Genomic DNA, 19647 nt, shown 5'->3' on the forward strand with positions numbered 1-19647 from the left:
GTGGCTACAGGCTGGTATATCGAGCTCAGGACAGGCAGTCGTCACACTGTGAATTCTGGAGTGATGTAAGCGGAGGATCATCCCAGGGGATGAGACCGGTGTCTTCTTGGGAGAAGATGGCCCTGAGCTGGCCTGGCAGAGGGGCTGAGGATGAAATGTGTGTGCATGCAGGCGTTTTTCACACCTGAACAAACTGGAGAACCTTGCTAGGACCTAGGAAAGCTGGCTTACTTCCTTGGGCCCGGCCATTCCTAACCCTGGTCCCTCCAGGACGCCCAGTGACCCAGGCAGTCCTGCCACAAGGCTGCAGTGCTCTTCTGAACATGGGTGTAGGTTCCCTTCATTCAAAACAGACACAGCTTTTCGGTAGAAGAGTTACAGCACAGACCTTCTGGAACCTTCCCTCCAACTTTCTTCTACTACCAAATCAGCAAAAATGATTTGGTCTGGTGTCTGTGAGCGTTTGCCTTCTCACCCTGCTTATAAATTTGCTTTTCTTTTAGTGATTCCCCTCAATTATTTTGTTCTGAGGCCGCAATTAAAAAGGGATTGTTGTGGCCTGGGGCCCAGAGGCACTGCCGGTCCCCATTAGCTGGTCCCCTAATGTGGGGGAAGCTGGGCCCTGGCAGTAATTACTTTGCAAGAATAATGGGTTGGATACTTATGGGTCCATCAGGTGCCCAAGCCGGAGCGTGACATCGAATTTGGAAAGCTGGGCTGGTGTGTAATCTACACAACTGTCTCCCGAATCTCTCACGCATGGTCGAGAGCACCTGTATGGCCTGGTTGACAGTGGCATCGCCACCACCACCACCACCACCACCATCATCACCATCATCATCATCATCATCATCATGACTTTCAACAGTGAGTGAATTACAGTCATGCGCAGGTACCTGGCACCTGACAGGTACAGCGCCCTCACGTGCTCCGGCCTCCAGCACTGCCCTCAAGGGCCCGGCAGGTGGGTTGAGATCGTGGCTTCCGGCAGGTGCAGAAAGCAAGGCTGGGTGACAGCAGGGACCCGTGCTGCGGCCTAGGTGATGTCCCCCCCCCCCCCCCCGCCCGGCCTCTCTGGCTTCCCAAGTCAGGCAGGGCAGGGCCCAGCTCGCTCTCTCCCCCTCCATTCCCACCCAGCAGCTCCCTGCCCTCTGCACTTGCCCTCCACCCATAAAGAGAGTGAGAAGGCCTCTTCCAGGGGTCCTTGCTTTGTCCTCCCGCCCTACCCCAGGCAGGCCTTGGGGAGCCCAGACACCTCCCTCTGCCAGGCCCCCGCAACGGCCTGGCTCCCACACACTTGTCCCCAAAATGCAGGCAGGAAACCAGAACCCCAAGTAGCCTTCTCACTTCCTGCCCATCATCCTGAGGCTTCCATCCCTGTGATGAGACCCCAGGTCTCCCCTTCCCCACCGAGAACCTCATTCACTGGCATCCAGAGCTGCTCAGATGGCTCCCTGGGTTGTCCAGTCCCATCCATACCTGTTCTCCCCCTTCCCACCACTTCAAGGTGCCCAGGCCCCAGTAGGTCTTGTGCCTGGCTGGCCCAGGGGTGGCTTTGACAGACCAGTGTCCCAAATGAGTGACCTCAGACACGCAGGGAGCTCCCATAGGTGGCCAGAGTCCACATCCTGCAGAGTTGGAGTAGTGCTCATTTGAATGACCCGAACACCAGCCACATTGACATCCCAACAAGGGTGAAATCCTGTGTGGGGCTGAGATCTCAGCTGTTGCCAGGGTCCAGGCAGTGGAGATGAGCTGGAGCAGGGGAGGAGATGGGCTCTGAGCCACAAGTGGGGCTCATGCCTAAGAAGATGGGATAAACCCTGAGAGGATCCGGAGGAGAGGCATGTGTGGAAGGAAGTGAGGAGCCCTGGGGCCGAATCCTCGTGGGTGCCAGTGTGCTTCCGAGCACAGGGAGCTCCTGGCTCCACCACCAATGCTGAGGGTGTCGGGACACCCTACAAACCCAGCCTGTCCATATCTCTTCTGATGCAGGGTTTCACAGAGGAATGGAGTTTTGCGTCAGATAAACTGAATTTGAATCCCTTGTCCCTAAAAGGCTGTGTGACTTGGGCAGCTGAGTTCCTCTCTGAGCCCTGTTTGCTCATCTCAAAATTGTGTATGATCACGCCCACCTCACGGGGGTTCTGGGAGCTATAAGTGAAGTACTGCCTGCCAAGTGCCTGGGGACTCACTGTGCACGGGTGGTCCCTGCTTCCTGCTGAAGAGAATCGTTATTTCTCCCCAGGGATTTCTAGAGGGGACCAGAATCCCATAAGGAATACTCTCAGGAGCCATAGCTCCAGGCCTTGCTTAGCAGGGCTGGATGCTGGGCGTGGAGTGGGCCTGAACCACACTTCTTGGAGGGTGGGCGCAGCATCAGAAATGACACGGGTAGGAAGCTATTCCTATACACATGCCAGGCCCCACCCCAGGATCCCCCCAGGAGGCAGGAGGGGTCGTTCCCAGGTGCTGTGCTAGTGGAGAGCCCCATTCTTGAAAGACTCTTATGCACAGGCCAAGAGGAGAATCACAAAACTGTTTATTTTCCCACTCTGATAAGAAAAGATGGATGCAGGGTGCAGAGAAAACCCAGCCATTCTCTTGGTGACCATGCAGAATCCACACACAAACCCAACAGGCTGTGTCTTTCCTAAGGAATTTCTTTCTGCTTCCAGAGAACTGTAATGCACCTTCTAAGTGCTCCCCAAAGGCATTGTGTCATGCTGCTTCTGGGCAGAACTGGTCATACCTGCTACCTGACAACAGCCATGTCACTGGACATACAACATCCAACTGGCAAAAAAAAAAAAAAAAGTACCAAATGTCAAATTTCATACAGTCAGTGCAAGAAACGGTTTTCTCTTGGCATCTGGACTGGCTGCCCCCCGAAAAATGTCTTTCTTTCCTTGGTCCCTTGCAATGCCCCAGCCCATGGGCAGAGAAGGAGAGCAAATGTTAACCTTGGCGTAAAAAAAAAGCAATGTTTTCAACAAACAGTTGAGTAATTGGACTCATTATTTAAATATATCAGACGAACTTATTCATCTGGCCCAGCTTAATACATGTTGGCCTAACGCTACAAACAAATATGTTAATTTGAGAAACGTCAAGAGGGACAGGCATAGTTGTTGTAGCAATGACTTGGCCTGGAGGCACAGGTGTGGCTGCACCACGGACGGGCCCTCAGAACCAGTACTCGGAGACAAAGATGTGGACGTTGACAACGTTTCGGTGGGACACCACACCCCCGACCACGTAGTTCATCTCCAGCTTCAGGACAGCATGAAACGGACCCACGATGGGCCGTACTTGGCGCACAATACCTGGGGAGAGAAGAGAAGGCGTCTCAGACCTCATCACATTCCCACGCGGAGCCAACTGTTTGAGTCCCCTGCATGGCATCTACCTCCCAGGGGTCGCCCTGGGGCTCTGCTTCCACCTCCAGGGACAAATGATAGTGAGCTCACCCTGGTCATCTACCTGACAGAGGATTTGAAAGAGCCTAGAAATGGGTCTGGTATAGCATGGATGCCCAGTAGACGCCTGTCCCCCTCCTCCCCACCCACTGTCCCAGTCCTGACCCTTGGGAAGAAGCAAAGCAGACGTGATCCTCTCTCCTGTGATATTGAAGTTCACAGTGGGGTCCTGGAAGCCCTTTATCCAAGCACAGCTGTCCCCACCGCACATACCCCTGGACCCCTCACAGTCCATGCCTCTGTGGTGGGTGACACCTGAGCTCATTGTAACAGATGAGCAAGAGGTGGCTCTGCCAACAGAGCCTCAGAGCAGGTCCAGCCTGAGCAGTGGAGCTTGGCCAGGGTGATCGGCAGGAGGTAGGGTGCTGGAGGGGAGGCAGGCATTGGTTCCGGGGAAGCAGAAACCAATGTGTGTAGCTGCTGGGGAGGCAGGGGGTTCTGCGGCAGCGGAGGGACCACACAAAGGCCAGGACTGGCAGCCTCCTCCACCAGGGCTCAGAGTTCAGGGCACTGGCACAACCCATCTCCTGGGGTGGGCGTTACCCCGGCTGGACTGTGCACGCACTGCTGCCCTTTCTGGACCTGATTTCTCAGCGAGCAGATGGTACCATGTGACCCCATCCTTGTGCACCGCCCGATCCAGATGGCCCCTAGCACAGCATCCGCCCCAGGTATGAGCTCTGGGTGTGCAGGGCCACCTCCCCCCCAGACCGAGGGCTCAGCTCTTCAGCTCCACGTGCGTTCATGCATTCCTCCGTAGGCACCACGAGGTGTTCTCAGCGATACAGAGAAAATCACAGAATCCTGGCTCAAAGCCCACGGAGGAGCTAAGTAGGGGCAGTGTTCTGATAGAAGTCCAGCAGGGAAGAGTGGAGGAGAGCTGAGGAGTCTGAGGGAGTCAGGGAAGGCTTCTTGGAGGAGGGGGTCCCCCTCCTGCAGAGGAAGCAATGCAAGCCAAGTCTGCAGGTTGGCTGATCCCTAGTGAGTGGGCAAAGAAGTTGCTGAGGTTTAGGGAGGAATGACGTCCAGAGTCCTTTCTCCATCCCACCTGCTCTGATATTAGGGCCTGCCCAGCGTCATGTGATGTAGGGGGTGGCTCTTGGGCTGATCTTAAGCCCCCGAGGTGACATCACTGAAGGCGAGGGTGGGAAGAGTGGCCCAGTGGCCCTTGTCTGGCTGCACCACCGCACGGTGCTGGTAAAGAGCAGGCTTGGGGCCTGTAGCTCCACAACCATGTGCCGAGAGATCACCACTGATAGTTTACTGCAGCAAACTCCAGGCTGGTTTCTACTGACATCCCTGCCACCGACCCCGGAACCCAGGAACCCCAGAACCCCGCACGGGGTAGTGCAGCCAGGCCCGGGGCCCGCCTCTGCTGCATCACGGGCTCGGGGAGTCCCCCGCTCACGAAGGCCCTTCCCCACCAGCGTGGGGTCCCGGTCAGGAACACCGAGTTCATGCTCAGAAGGGGAATTTGGGTGTGCCATCCCCCCCACCCCTTACACTCCCCGGGCTTATGTTTCAAAAGTGAAATGCCCAGCAGCAGGGGTGGAATTCCAGGCTATTCTAAGTAAACAGGGGCTTTAGCTCTGATGGAGAGATATTGTGCAGGCTGTCAGCACCCTTTCTCTGCCCCTGCCTGGCAGTGACATTGTAGCTTTGTCCTGGGTGAACGCCCTCGAACATCTTTAGCTCACTGCTAAAGACACAGGCTTGTCAGTGGCCATCCGTCTGCCAGCGGTCCCCATGACCCGGCCACTCCCGCCTGCCCTGCCCTGGGCACAGAATCCAGGCTGGGTCATGGGGAGGGGGCGCTCCTGGGGAGTGCCTCCCCTGCTGTGTCCCCTCTCTGCTTCTTGTCACCCTCTCCCCTCCCCTGGCCCGGGGCCCACAGTGGTGCCCACCAGACTCAGTGGCCTGGGTCACCTTCTGACTTCACCCACCCTGGGGACAGAGGCCATGACTCTGCTTCCAGTGCTCAGAGGAGTTTCCGGGTCTCCAAGGAGGAGGTGAGAGGCTGCAGGAGCCTGAGAACTATTTTAGGACAGAGGAGCAGTGGAGTGGAGGGTACACGTCTGCATGCTGTGGTCGGATGAGTATGTATTTCTATGTATCATTATTATATTTATATAGCATATAATCAATGCATGATATATATTCTAAATAACTTTGTTATTATTGTAATGCCAAATATATAACTACATAATATGAAATATGTAAATATACTTATTAAAAATATATTAGGGGCGCCTACGTGGCTCAGTTGGTTACGGGTCTGCCTTCAGCTCAGGTCATGATCTCAGGGTCCTGGGATCGAGTTCCACATCAGGCTCCCTGCTCAGCAAGGAGTCTGCTTCTCCTTCTCCCTCTGTCCCTGTCCCAGTATATGTTCTCTCTCTCAAAAAACTATTTTATTTAAAATCTTTAAAATATATATACTAAAACCTAACATATATGAATATTATTGTATTATATGTAAAATTAGTAATTATATATTTTAAATTTATATAAACTGCAATATATCTGTTATATAAATGTTTATATAAATTTATGATTATATAAAAAGATAAAATGTACTTATGAACATATATGTAAAATAGAAATGTTATAAAACAATTATACACACACATTTGAATAGCATGAACAGTTCAGACCCATAGATGTTTCCAGACATGTATATGTGTGCCAAGCATGGCGCTAAGTTAAGTATGTAAAGGAAATGATGGACTATCCTCGTGGCTCAGAGAGGGGACAGGGAATAGTAGTACGATCCCAGAAGAGTTTGTTAACCTTCCTGCATTTTAATTTGCTCTTCTGTGAAACAGGGATTAAAAATAGCAACCTTGGAACACCTGGGTGGCTCAGCGGTTGAGTGTCTGCCTTTGGCCCATGACATGATCCCGGAGTCCCGGGATCGAGTCCCACATCAGGCTCCCTGCACGGAGCCTGCTTCTCCCTCTGCCTGTGTCTCTGCTTTTCTCTTCGTGTCTCTCATGAATAAATAAATAAAATTTAAAAATAAAAAAAATAAAAACAGCAACCTTCCAAATCAGAAACAAAACAAGCAGAAGGACATACTCCTCTGTCCCCTTCAGAAATGATTACTGTCCAGCAAAAAGCATTCTAATTCCAATTTAAATGGGATCTGATTTTCAAAGTATGGCTGATTTCTTGCATGATGGAAAAATAGAGCAAGTATTGGGGGTTTTTATTGGATTTGATTTTAAAATCGTACTGAAAGGAAAGCCCCGAATGTGTAGAAAGTGCTTGCATCTGAATCTATCACGTTGGGCGCTTTCTGAGGTTTGGTCTCTGCCAAGCAGTGGCTCGTTGTTTGGCCATAGCTGAGTGCTGAGACAAAAGAGGCACAGAAAGAAGCCAGGGGCTGCGTCAGTGAAAGGGGTGCTGGGAGGGCCGCTGGGAGGTGGGCTCAGCTTCTGATGCAGGTCACATTCAGAGCTGGGGTTTCCACAGGGCCTTGCATTTAACCAGATAAATGATTAAGGCGGAACAAACACGCGTGCTGCAAGTGTGAAACAAGAAGGCATGAATGTCTATAGCTCAGAAGTGTGTCCCTTGCCTGGCTCCCTGCACCGCACCCCCCCCCCCCCACTTCATGAGAAGGAGTTCTCTACCCCTTTCCTCTGCTCTGAATGCCTCTAACCACCACCCCAGCTAACCCAGCGCTCCTTTTCCAGGCCACACCCATTCTGTGGACCTGACCGCTACTTCTTTTGCCCAGTCACGCCTCCCCTGGAGCTCTGGTTTGGGTGAACATATTCCCTCCATTCCCAGGTAGTTGAAGCTTGAATTTCACCTCCTAGTCTTCCCTTTGACCAAACTCAGGTCTTCTCCTGATATTACTTCTTTACAGCTTTCCTACCCACCAATCCATCCATCCATCCACCCATCCATCCACCCACACACCAATCCATCCATTTATCTATCCATCCATTTATTTACACATTCATCCACCATTTATCCATATATCAACCTGCCTACTCTACTCACTCACCCATCCATCCATCCATCCATCCACCATCCATCCATCCATCCATCCATCCATCCATTAGATAACATTCTGCACAGGTAAGGGTTAAGATTCTACAGACATTTAAATTGGATTTTGAAGAATAATTATGAGCCTAGGAAGCAGGAAGGGCATGCACAAACCCCCCAAAATGATGGTTTAGGCCAGTTTTCAGAACAGTGTCAATCCTGGGGAGAGAAAGGCAGATGAGGCTAAGGAGGTGGTCACAGCCTGCTCCCGGGGCCTCACAGAACCAGGAATCTGGGTCTGCAGTCTCCTGGCTTCCTCCCCACCACTGACTCTAGACCAGTGTTCATTCAGAACCACCAACAACCTTCCTACTGCTGAGAAACAACGGAGGGCGGAAGAGAGACATGTGCTGCCCATCTGTGGCACCACAGAGGCTGGAAAGCCTCCCCAGGGGTCCAGTTCCACCCATCGACTTGATTCTGCAGATATAATATTGGCATCTGCTATGTGCCAGGCACTGGGGACCAGCCGGACTGCTTATGTCCTCTTTAATGAAGCCTCCCCAGCCCTGGGGTACCTGATACCCGGTGTCCCTTGGCTGTAATGCCACATCTGCCTGTGGCAGGGAAGCTACACAGTTGGCTCCTCCTTCAGGGGCAGCATCTGCACCTGGTTCATCTCTGTCCCACACTCCCCAGCACAGGGCCTGGGGCGGGGCACAGTAGGAGCTCCATCACGATTATTGAGTGGGATAAAGGCGGAGGAGGAAAGAAGACAAGAGGAAAGAAAGAAGAGCAGAGCTTGAGCTCCCCCTCAACCTAGGAGGGAAGACAAAACTCCATCCTGAAGGAAGGAGGAGCCACCGAAGGCTCCGAAGGACGGTACTTAATGACCAGCCTGGCAGCAAAATGCGTTTCCATCATGCCTGGCGTGTCCATCTGACCGCTGGGGTGTGTCCCTCCCCAGCTCTCCAGAGCCCCGGAAGAAAAAAAAAAAGGCCGTGGTGCCGAGTTCAACTGCGTTAATCTTCCAAATCCTTGTCCTTGGCATTTCTGCTTCGGGTCTCAGACGCTGCTGGTATTTCTCGGCGTGTCTGTGCCTCTTAAAGATATAATTAAGCCTTTTTTTTCCCCTTTGAAAAATGTAGGCCCCTCGGGCACTTCACCTTCACGTCTCGTCTCTGCTTTGTGCATTGCAGCTGAGGCACCGGATCCAGGACCCGACACAAAGCACATGGGTCCAACAGGGGGACCTTCATCACCTCGTGGGGTCTGAGGTCTGCACTCCTGGCACTCCCGGGCATCCCCCAGCGTCTGCCGCTTGGCGCGGCACTCGATGCCCATCTGTTGTGTGCAAGGATGAAAAGCAGCTATGGAGCAGTCTGCATGGGTCTCACGGTGAGACGCTGAACTAGAGAGAGAGACCCGTGGGTTCCTGGGCTGGTTCCGTGCTGACCAGTGGTGTGACCCCGTGCAAGTCGCCGTGCGCTCTCAAGTTCAGCCTTCAACCCAGAAGTCCTGTGATTCCGACTGACAAGGTATACTGGCATGAACGGGGCTGTCAGAGAGGATTTTAGGAAACCAGGTGATGAATCAAGAGACGTCGTGGTTCTCTCATGTCAGTGGACATTAACTGTGCTTTTAAGAGAGACCCGGCTTAGCAAAGATAGAGGTAAGAAAGTCACGAGCCCACGTCATAAAAAGACTGAGAAGCTGTCACTGCTTGAAACCAGGTTAGGGAGCTATTTGCTCTCCTGGTGGCCAGCAGTCCCCCCACGGCTCTATCTTTCTTGGCCACTCCTGTGTCTCTGGTCTGTGGCACAGAGCGGGCCCTTCGTCCTACTTTGTACTGGACGCACAGGAGGCCCTCAGCCCACATTTGCTGAACGCATGAGTGAATGAACGTGACACCAAAGCACAAAGCACAGTTTATAAAATGGAAAAGTGTCACCCAGAAAGTGGAGCGTGGGGAGAGAACGCACAGTGGCGATGGTCACCGAGTTTTCCGTGGTGGTCGGGGGAGTGGGGACGAGGGAGAGCCAAGAAGGAGCAAAATATCGCCCATGTCTCAGTGAAGTTCCTTTGGCACAAATAACGATCCCTGCACATGAGGGTTACGGGCGTAGACGAGTGGCAGAGGAGAACTTGAGGAAATGAAGATACACTGCTGTATGTTGTATGTTGATATAAAAAAGCCAGAAAACTAGTTGGGGCGCTGGCCAGCTCAGGCAAGAGCGTGCGACTCGATCTCGGGCTTGCGAGTTCAAGCCCCATGTCGGGCCTAGAGATTACTTAGAACAGAACAAAACTAGAGCCTGGATGGTCTGGGGGAGGGACACACAGCAGGGGAAGGGGAAGGGAAAGAGGAAGGGGAAGGGGAAGGGGTGGATCCCCCACGCCCATCACTTCTGCAGTCCTCACCACAGTGCAGAGGGGAACAGGCCATCCCCGCCCTTCCTGGGGGGAGGAGAGGGGGCTCTGAAGGCCTGATGCCCCAGGTTACACGGTGCACAGCTCTGGATGCCATCCAGCTGGGACTGACCCCAAAGGCCAGCTCTTCCCACCTCCCCACCGTGTCTCTTCCCTCCTCACAATGTCATGTGATGTGCAGGAATCTTCCAGAACGTGCTGCCCTCGGCCGGGTCAAGCACGGGAGAAAGGAGCCATGAAGCAGTCACATCTGTAATCGGCGGCAGGGGAACTGAGCTCCCGAGACCTCGTCTTCTCTTCCTGTCCTGAGAAACACCCAGGCTTGGACGGAAGGGGGACAGATGTCTGGGCTGCATATTTAAAATACCAAGTGGCACTCGACATGTCTCCGCAGAACTCACCATCCGTACTCCTGGGCTGTTAGAAACATGCTGCCCCCAGCGGCCCCCCGTGAGCTGCAGCAGCTTGGACGGGGCAGGTGCAGGCAGCTGCGACAGCAGCTCCTCAGCCACCCTGCCCGTCCAGGAGAGTGACACGGCCCTGCGCTAGGCCTCCCTTCCTCCCCCCCCCCCCCCTCATGTGGAAGCTGACATTTCCACAGTGCTTTGTCCTCGGGCCGCCCACTCCCGTCCACTGGCCCGTCCTCCTCGTCGTGTGTGCTCCTGTAGGAGGAAGCAGGCTCGGTGGGTCCAGTGCGTGAACTCTGAGCATCAGGGAGCCGGCCCGGGCCACCGCCCCTTCCACGGAGCTGCATGGCTCACCAGAGGAAGAGAAGGCCGGGCACTTTTCTGGAAGGATTCGCCGTCTAATCCATCGACTTTAACGGAGTTGGCCAGAAATGTGGCTGTGACGGGAGGGATGAGAAATAGTTCCTGCCCCTACCACCTGCCTGCTGGGGTCCTTGCGGCCCAGACTCAAGCTCACCGGCGCTCGCATCTCCCCAGATGGCCTCTTGCCCCAAAGCTGCTGTCCTCCAACTCTAGAGAACTGGGAACCCCCCGGCTTCCATCCCTCCCGCTCAGTCACCACGGAGGCAGATGGGTTCCATTTGCCAGACTCTGCAGACCCCCCATCTGCTCCAGGCCCGGCCCCGCTCTGCTCAGGTCAGGGCCCATTGCCCTGCTGTGGCTGCACCCAGGCTTCGAGAACGCAGGTCGAATCCAAAGGTCGCACCTTGGGGGTGTGGTGTGGCTCTGCCAAAAAAAATCACGTCTCACCCACAATGGCCCCCGGCTCACAGCAGGTGGAGCTCACCTTGCTGTCAACCTGACTTAGAGTTAGAAACCTGGGGGTGCCAGAGAGGGACAGGTCCCGCCCTCCACTCTCCAGAGGGCCCTCCTTCTGTGCAGGCATGCAGCATGGGCACCCCGAACCCCAGGTCCCAACCGCAGCACGGTGCCCTCTCCCTCCTTTGCAAGCACGATGCCCTCGGTCTGGGCGTGCACTATGCTGGGTGCCGTGGTGACAAACACCGACCTGAGCACCTCCTGCGGATGGTGTGGCAGCAGAGGCTGGGGAGTAAGGAGAGCAGCTTCAGTGGAGCTTGGGACAAGTGCTCACCCCAGACCGGACACTGCAGCCCACGGAAGCTTCGAGAGGGAGTTAGTCTGGAAAGAACAGCGCGGGGGCCAGGGGCAGGGGGTGCTCAGAAATTCAGATGTGCAGAGGACCCGGCTGGACCCCCCGAGTAAGGCCTTCACCTTGCCCAGGGTCGCACGGTAAGGTCACAGCACAGGAACCCCACATGGGGTCCCGACAGCGTGCACACACTCCTGAGCATGCCACCGAGTCCGGCAGGAATGCACAAGGCCACGGGCACGGTGCCCCGGCTTCAGGCATGAGTATTTCTTTGCTCCCGTGCCTCAGTGTCTCCTCTGTTGATGGGGAGAATCATCTGCCGGGTTGCTACAGGCAGCATCTCTAATGTTCTGGAAGAGGGCCTGGCACCCAGCAGGGCCCTGGAGGGTTAGCTATTAGTCTGATGACTAGGACGCCACTTGGGGTCCCGAGTCCCCGCCTCGAGGGGACGCTCCTTGCAGAGTCCGTCTGGAAACACCCGACATCGAGGCTGGAAAACTCTCTTCCTGATGAGGGGGGGACGATGAGTGTCTGGGTCCCTGGCACATTCACGGTCATCAGGTGAGGCTGCTGGAAGACCCGAATTATCATCAAATTTTTCTTTCCTTCTGAGTTTGCAGGACATGCCTCTACTGCTCTTTGGCTAAAACAAGTTCGTTTTTTGTTTTGTTTTAATAAAGAATGATTTATGAATGTGCCCGCTGATATCAAAGGCTTTTCCAAAGGTGGGTGACCGCAGCAGCGGTAGGAGGGTTAGCGGTCACCCTGGGGGAACACGGAGCCTCTGCTCTGGGCTCACGTTAACCCCATGGTGACTGGAAGTCAGCAGGTGCGTGTGGCTCTGCAGCGGGCTGGGGGCCGGGCCTGGGTGACCTCCTCGTGCGTGTGGTGGGTGTGTGCATGCACGTGTGCAAGAAAGGAAAACAAGCAGGGTGATGGAGCAGGGCGCTGCACAGGTGAGCCCATGGAGGTCCTGCCTCAAGGAATTCACAACTTGTGGAAGAGCAAGTCTGGCAGGAATGCATAAGGCCACGGGCACGGCGCCCCGGCCACGGGCATGAGTATTTCTCTGCTCTTGTTCACGGATCTTCTAGAAGGGACCTCCAGCGACCCTGCTCGGAGCGTCTCCCCTCCACCCCGTCCACCGGGAGGGTCTTGCCAAGGTCACCAGCGGCCTGGGTGTCACCGAATCCAAGGGGTGTGCCGTCCTCCAGGAAATGCCGACCCTTCCTCCAGGACATCGGGCTCCGGGCTCCTACCCTGCCCGACCTGTGGCACCCGCTCTTGGCTGCTGCTCTCTGTGTCCACAGCTGCTCCCTTCGTGAGCTTGTGGGGTCTTGGCTCCAACCACCGTCCCCACGCTAACCTCTCCCAGGTTCATCTACTCCACATTGCACCACCGTGGGGCCGTGGCACCTCGATCCTGGAGTCCAAACTGAACTCCTGGCCTCCCCAAAGCTCCCATAGCACAGCCTTCCCGCCTCAGCAGATGGCAACGCCAGTCTTCTCTTTTTCAGACCAAAGACTGTGTGGTTATCTGCTCCACATCCAGCTCAGAGCAAAACGTGGCACTCCCTCCCAGTGATGCCCAAATCTGTCTCCCTGTCACCCCTTCTGCTGGACTCACATGGGGTCCACCATCACCTCGGCCTAGCCGGCAACGAGAGCCTCGGGCCTGCACACAGAGGGAGCCTTGGAAGCATTAGGTGATCGCACACCTCACCTCAGGACCCTTGGGTGTTGGACAACTGTCTCCGACGACCAAATTTAAAGCTGCTCCTTGGGCAGCCCGGGGTGGCTCTGTGGTTCAGCGCCGCCTTCGGCCCAGGGCCTGATCCTGGAGACCCGGGATCGAGTCCCACGTCAGGCTCCCTGCATGGAGCCTGCTTCTCCCTCTGCCTGTGTCTCTCCCTCTCTGTCTCTCTCTGTGTCTCTCATGAATAAATAAATAAAATCTTCAAAAAATAAAAATAAAAAAATATAGCCACTCCTCTGCTCTCACTCCCCTCCCCTGACCATGAACACATTCTACTCGTTTCTTGTCTGCTCCTGCCCTCTGGAATAAAATGTGTATGTGGCAGGGATTCATGCCTGCCTGCCTGTCTGTCTGACCTGCTATGTCCCCTGGGCCAGGACCTGCCCCTGCAGGGCACAGACACTGTTTGCCAGAAGAAGGGATATGAGAAGAATCCCTAAAGAGGCCCATCAGGGTGCCTGGAACACAGGGGAGGAGCCGAATGCTCCGCCTGTGGGGGTGTGGAGGGCAGGCAAGAGGAGATGGTACTGACCTGGGCTTTGAGGGGTGCATAGGAGTCTCCCCAGAGGAGGAAGAGGGGAATATCATAGCTAATGTCCAGGAGAAAAGAGGGGCCTGAGGCACGGGCTGGTGTGGCTGGAGCGCAGTGGAGGGAAAGAAGGGACAAGAGTGCTGAGGATGTCTCTGTGGCCAGGCAGCCAGCAGTCCCAGCAACGGCTGGCTGTAGGGTTGCGAGGGGAGCTATGGCAGAGGGTCCCTGGCTGCAGTGTTAGGAACCGAGTGGTTAGAGCACCGTCTGCCATGACCTGGAAGCATAACTTCAGAGGGAGGGGGGATGCTTCGGGCCGTTGGGGCAGCCAGGGCAGGAGCAGGTTTGCCAGTGCCACTTGGGTGGACTCTAAAGCACTGAGCCCTGCTGAGCCCTGGGAGGGTCCAGCGTGAGCCCAGGGGGCTGCCTGGAGGCATCATCAGCTGTGAGAGTCTGTGCCTGGGAGCTTGGCGGCGAGCGCCCTCCCCGTAGGGCTCCAGCTCCGCAGGGTTGCGGGGTCAGGTGCGCGCGGGGCCCCAGGCCCCCCAGCTCACAGCTGCCTCTCACCCTCATCGGGTCCCCTGTCCCCTCGTAGGGACCCTCCCACCTGCCCTCCGTGCCCCTCCACCCTCAGGGGGAAGTCAGGCCGCGGCGCATCCCAGGCCCAGAGGCGGCGGGGCCGGCACCCCGGGAAGCACGCTGGCTGCTGGCCAGGGTGTGGCCCGGGGTGACGGGTGGGCTGCGCCTCCGGGAGAAGAGAGGGCGCCTAATCCCCGGGATTTGCCGTGAAAGCCAGGAGAGGGCCAATCACTCGTCACCCGGCAGGGACAGCCGCGCTGTTGTTTTTAGGTGGAATTTCTGAATGTCATCTGTAATGTGTACTGATCCCGGGCCAAGCTTTCTGAATCAGGCTGCAGGACAGGGTCAGCCGCACATGGTTAACCCCTTAGGGGGTGATGATTTTAAAGAGGGGATCTGCGCCCCGCCGGCCGGGCCCAGCGATGGTGGCCTCAAGCCGGATGGCTGGGCAAACCAGCACTTTGCTCTGAAAGAGGCCTCCTCTGGCAGGGGGCAGAGGCGCCGAGAGGTGGCATCTTCGCTCACCAGCTGTAGCAGGGCTGCAGCGTGCCAGTCTGTATGTTGCGCACTGCCCATGGAAGAGGCTGCACGCGGTACCCTGCTAGGGCTTGGCAGTGCACAACACACGCAGCTGGACGTGGAGGCCCTGCCACGCCCCACTTCTCTCTCTCTCCCTGAGACATGAACAGGTACGGAGCCTACAGGAGCTCGGACGGCAGGATACTGGGAAGGCCAGGAGGCAGCTTCATGAAAGTGGCTCTGTGGCTTGGGTGTCAGTTTGCCGCCGGGCACCCAGCCCAGGGCTTAGCCTGGAGCAGGAACTCGGGGATGTTTTTGTTGAGTGAGCGAGGTAAGTCGAGGATGGCACGACCTGGAAGGCAGGCCCTCCAGCACCCCGCTTCGGCTTGGCCTGCCTCGCCCGCCCAGGCCGCCAGGATAGCTCCCAGGGAGCCGGAGCCGCTTTGGGGTGAACGCTCTTGGCGCTGCCTCACCCTGGCCTGTCGTCCCCTCAGGGGGCACCGAGCTCTCACCAGCTCCAGCTCCAAAGGGCTTCCTTGCTGACGCTCATGGATCCCCTAACGACCCACCCAGCTGTGTTCAAATACGCATGGGTGGCCGTTAGCCCAGCAAGGCAAGTATTACGGCGATTTTGCGGAGATGATGGCTGAGGCTCAGAGAGGTTATGCGAACTGCCTGGGGTCACACAGCTGCGAACAGTGAAGCAGGAATCAAGCCCAGAACGTCCAGCGCTCGCACTGCGGCCACAGAGACTCCATCACATTTTGCCCCAAGAGGGCCACCCCCAACTACTAGGGGGGTTATCTTTCAAAAGATAACCTTGAAACAGAGTGAACGGTAAACTTGAACCAGTAATAATCCTTACATATATTAAAAATCTCCCAGAGAAGTTTCGGTCCCATCAGTACTCATTTTCTGCACACTCATTGTGCACCAGGCGCTGCTAGGAGCTTTCACATAATCATTTCGCCTAATTATGTTAATGGGCGTCTATAATTAGGGCACATCCCTTCTACTCCTGACATAGGTAACCATCTCTAAGGTGAGTGGGACAATCACGTGATCCTCCATTCATTCAGACTTTGCGGAGCACAGGACTAGCTGCCACAGTGCCCAGGGCAAGAACAGGGATGCTTCAGTTTCTCGGGGGACCCTGGGGCCCTCAGAGCTGCCCACGAGGCCAAGGACCTTGGGGCAGGCCCCCCTGCTTGGGAGCTGCAGCTCTGAAGCACTGGATGCAGGCCCCAGGGCCAGCCCTCTGATTTTCTCTTACAGAAGCAGCGACACCATCCTGCAGGGCAGCGCAAGGGGTGCTCACGAGCGGTGGGCTCTGTGCGTGGGGATGAGGGGATGCACACGGGGGCACCAGGCAACTTGCCCACTCCCCAGCAAAACCTCCAGATCCTGCCCCTGGGCTCAGGGTGGCCTTGCATCGGGGACGGGAGGCCGAGGCTTGATGTTACAGTGTTATCCCTCCTCCAGCCAGTACCAAACATCTGGAAATCAAACCCCGTGTGCGTCCACACGCTCATCTGCATCCTCATGCTGACCCTTAGCCACACCCATGCCTACGCACACCTGCATACACTCACTCCTAAACTCACAACACCCCAGACACACATGCTGCACGTGCACACACACTGTCGGACCCGAGGGCTTTCCCAGGAACAAATTCACAAATGGAGTGGGGTCCGAATTTGTCTTCAGATTCGTAGGTTATAATTAACACGTGTCTCCAGCCAGAGCGTCCTGCCCAGTCCACCAACAATCCCCCTTCGCTGCAAGTGCCCATAAGGGGTGCAGCTTAGCCCTGGGCTGAGCGGCCCCCCAGTACAGCCCTGGACCCCCCTCACCTGCCCCCTGTGGGCAGATGGGGAAGAGGCAGGCCCAAGGGTGCCAAGCAGTGGCCCCCTGGTGTGGCCACCTGTGGGAACAAGAATGAGTTGGGACCGTGCAGGTGGAGAAGCAGAGAAGCCTGCTCCCTTCCCTCAGCATGGGTCAAACCTCATCTCTTGACCACCTGGGCTTGTGGGAGGGGGGCTCTTTACTCACAAAGGGGTGGCCCGAGGCCCAAGACCCCATGGCCAGGAGCACCGCTGTTGCTCAAAAGGAGAGGCTTCACTACCTACCCCGTCTGACTGCTACTGACAGAGGCCAGTGGTATAGATGCTGGCTGGTGTAGACCAGACGAAAACAGGGCTGTGCCATGAGGTCCACAGGGGTGGGAGGCCCTGGAGACAGGTGGCTCAGGTCTAACTTGCATCCTCAAATGCTCCCCAGCTGAGAGGCCCTGGCAAGCAAGCAGCCTAGTTCCCCTGACCTCAGTTTTCTCATCTGCGAAGTGGGGACAACCACCAGCTCTGGCTGCAGGAGGCTGCAGAGGGATCTAGAAGCACTGCGGGCAGTGGGAGCCTCCCAAGGAGCATGGCAGACCTCTAGTAGCTCCCTGCTGGCCACAGAAGTCCGTGGAGGCCTGGCCCTGGGACCCCTTGCCACCTCTCTTCTTGCTCCTGTAGTTTATCCTCCATACTCTGGTAGCACCGGCTGTGCAGGGTGCTTCCCACCTACTGCCTCTTGTGCTGCCCCTGGGCCAGGAATACCTCTGCCTGGCTCACCCCTACTCGGCTCTCAAGACCCAAGGCTTGCGTTACCTCTTCCGAGAAGCCTCCCTTGACTGCTCCGCGAGGCCAGCTGGGCTGCCTCTCGTCTGCATGTCCAGCACATTCCACGCTGTACGGGAAGGCTCTGGTTTGGTGTCTGCCTCCCTCTCGGGCTGGGAGCAAGCAGATGGTATGAGATGTGTCCCTCTCAACTACCTCAGGCTCCTAGAGTCGACCGAGGCCTGGCCACAGGAGGCCTCCACGTGTTTCCTGGGCTACGTGGGAGGTTTGGTGGTGGGGCGACGGCGTCGGCGAGACCTCCAGGTACAACACACTCGGTGGGCAGCAGAGGGAGAGCTGGTGCGTGTGCACGCATGTGCAGGTGTGTGGTCACCGGGGATCAAAACCCGACCTGCATCTGGCCCCTGTGCTGCCAGGTGCCTTGGTCTGTGAAGAGTGTGACATTATTGCAAACCCCAGAACTTTCAGGGGTTACCGTTGAGAGCTGCTGCCCTGCGCTCACACTGACGGCGCCCCGCCAAGTGATACCTGGGCGGAGACAGCCCAAGACTCATGTGGGAGAGGCTGTCTTGAAGCTTCAGGGCCACACTTTCTGAGTTAAGACCACACCCACCCCCTTGAAACGTGTATATATATATACGGTCAGGATGTTTAAAACACCACCCCACCGAGGGAGGAGACAAGGTCCTGGGGCAGCCTGCCGTGACGCTTCACCCAGCCAGGGCTGCACCATCCAGGGGCCGCCTCCTCCATGCAGCATGCAAAGATTTGCCCCAGTGGGGTGACCAGGCTCTGCCCCCACAGCACCTCTGCGCTCTCCTGCCACTATCTAGGGACGGTCAGCCTCCCTAGAGGCTGAGACTGCGTGCTCCCCTCCCAGCACATAGTAGGTGCTCAAGAAGCACTGTGGAGTGGGGGAGACAGCTAACTGCTCACTCCCGGTGCCCCTACCCCGGTGATGCCCACTGCCAACCCCCCGACTCTGGTCCTGAGGCTGCCCGGGCACCAGGGAGCCACGTTGGCGCGGCCAACATTGGCTCCTTGCAGATTCCTCGATGTGATCAGAGGGAAGGGAGGACGGCTGCTGGAAGAGACACGTGGGCAGCTCAGGGGAGCAGCCTGCGTGGGGAGCTGCTGCTCGCACCTGCGGGAAAGCTACACGCCATCATTTACTTCCAGGGTCTCCGAAGCCGTGGGACGGGGACGCTCAGGGCCCAGGTCAAGGGGAAAGACTGGTGAAAACCTCACGAGGCCCGAGGCTGACACCGCAGGGAATGCCGACGCTGATTTGTTCTTTTGGGTTCGTGCCCGTTTTTAGCAAAATTAGAGCCTTCCTGGTAATTATGCAAAGACTCAAAAACAAAACTCCCCACTCTACCGGGGGAGAACAATTAGCAAGTCCATTTCTTTTATTTCAGCTCATTTCAGAGGCTGGGAGAGCTAACTACCTAGTAGTTTTAGGACTGTTCTCATTTGAATTATTATTATTATTATTTATAAGGGACGTGTGCTATACAGAATGAATCTCACCTCATGTACTAGGGGCCGGCGTGAAGGATTCCAGTAAGAACAGGACATGTGAGATGTTATGACCCAGGGTGGACCTTGTGGAATCATGGCTCGGTCACATCCTGGTGGCCCTTTCTTGCCAGGGAGGGTCCGCACTACAGGAGGCTGTGACCTACGGAGCGAGCCGGGGCACTCCTGTCTTTCCAGCGGGGCCTTGGGTAGTCGATCGCTTACTGTATGTCCATGCCTGATGGGGAAGCGGGGTCCCAGCCCCCGTGGTGCTCGGGCTCCCCGAGGACCCTCAGTGCACGAGACGGGTGTGTGGCCGGTGGGGATGCTTCTCGAGAAGCCGCTAGGTCCCCCGTCCACCTCCCGCGGGCCAAGGATCACGCGGGCCTCTACACAATTGAAAGATGAGTCTAGAAAGCAACTAGCTCCTCTTGGCTTTGCAGGGCGGGGAGGTCTTCACAGAAATGCTGGCAAAACTGACCCTTGGTATAGACAGATTTCCTGTCCTTGGAGGGAGGGTGGCAGGGAGGGCCGGGGCTCCGTGGGCAGCCGTGGCCCAGTGGCCTGGGGAGGGGGTGGCCCTCGGCAGTGGGTGTGGAGGTGCTGACGGGACCCCGCCCATGCCCATCTCAGCCAGGG

At 56.4% G+C, this 19647-nt stretch overlaps 1 protein-coding gene across 1 annotated transcript in view; it reads right to left on the minus strand.

Moving 5' to 3' along the window:
* Positions 1-2525: 2525 nt before the first annotated feature.
* The window catches only part of FBLN1 (fibulin 1), a 97966-nt gene continuing 80844 nt past the window's right edge, over positions 2526-19647 (minus strand). Inside the window, exon 17 of the mRNA XM_072742435.1 lies at positions 2526-3326. Within this exon, the coding sequence (XP_072598536.1) occupies positions 3187-3326 (140 nt within the window). The 3' untranslated portion in view covers positions 2526-3186. The remainder of the gene's footprint in view (positions 3327-19647) is intronic.

The sequence above is a fragment of the Vulpes vulpes genome, chromosome 16, assembly GCF_048418805.1.
Source record: "Vulpes vulpes isolate BD-2025 chromosome 16, VulVul3, whole genome shotgun sequence".
Lineage (NCBI taxonomy): Eukaryota > Metazoa > Chordata > Mammalia > Carnivora > Canidae > Vulpes > Vulpes vulpes.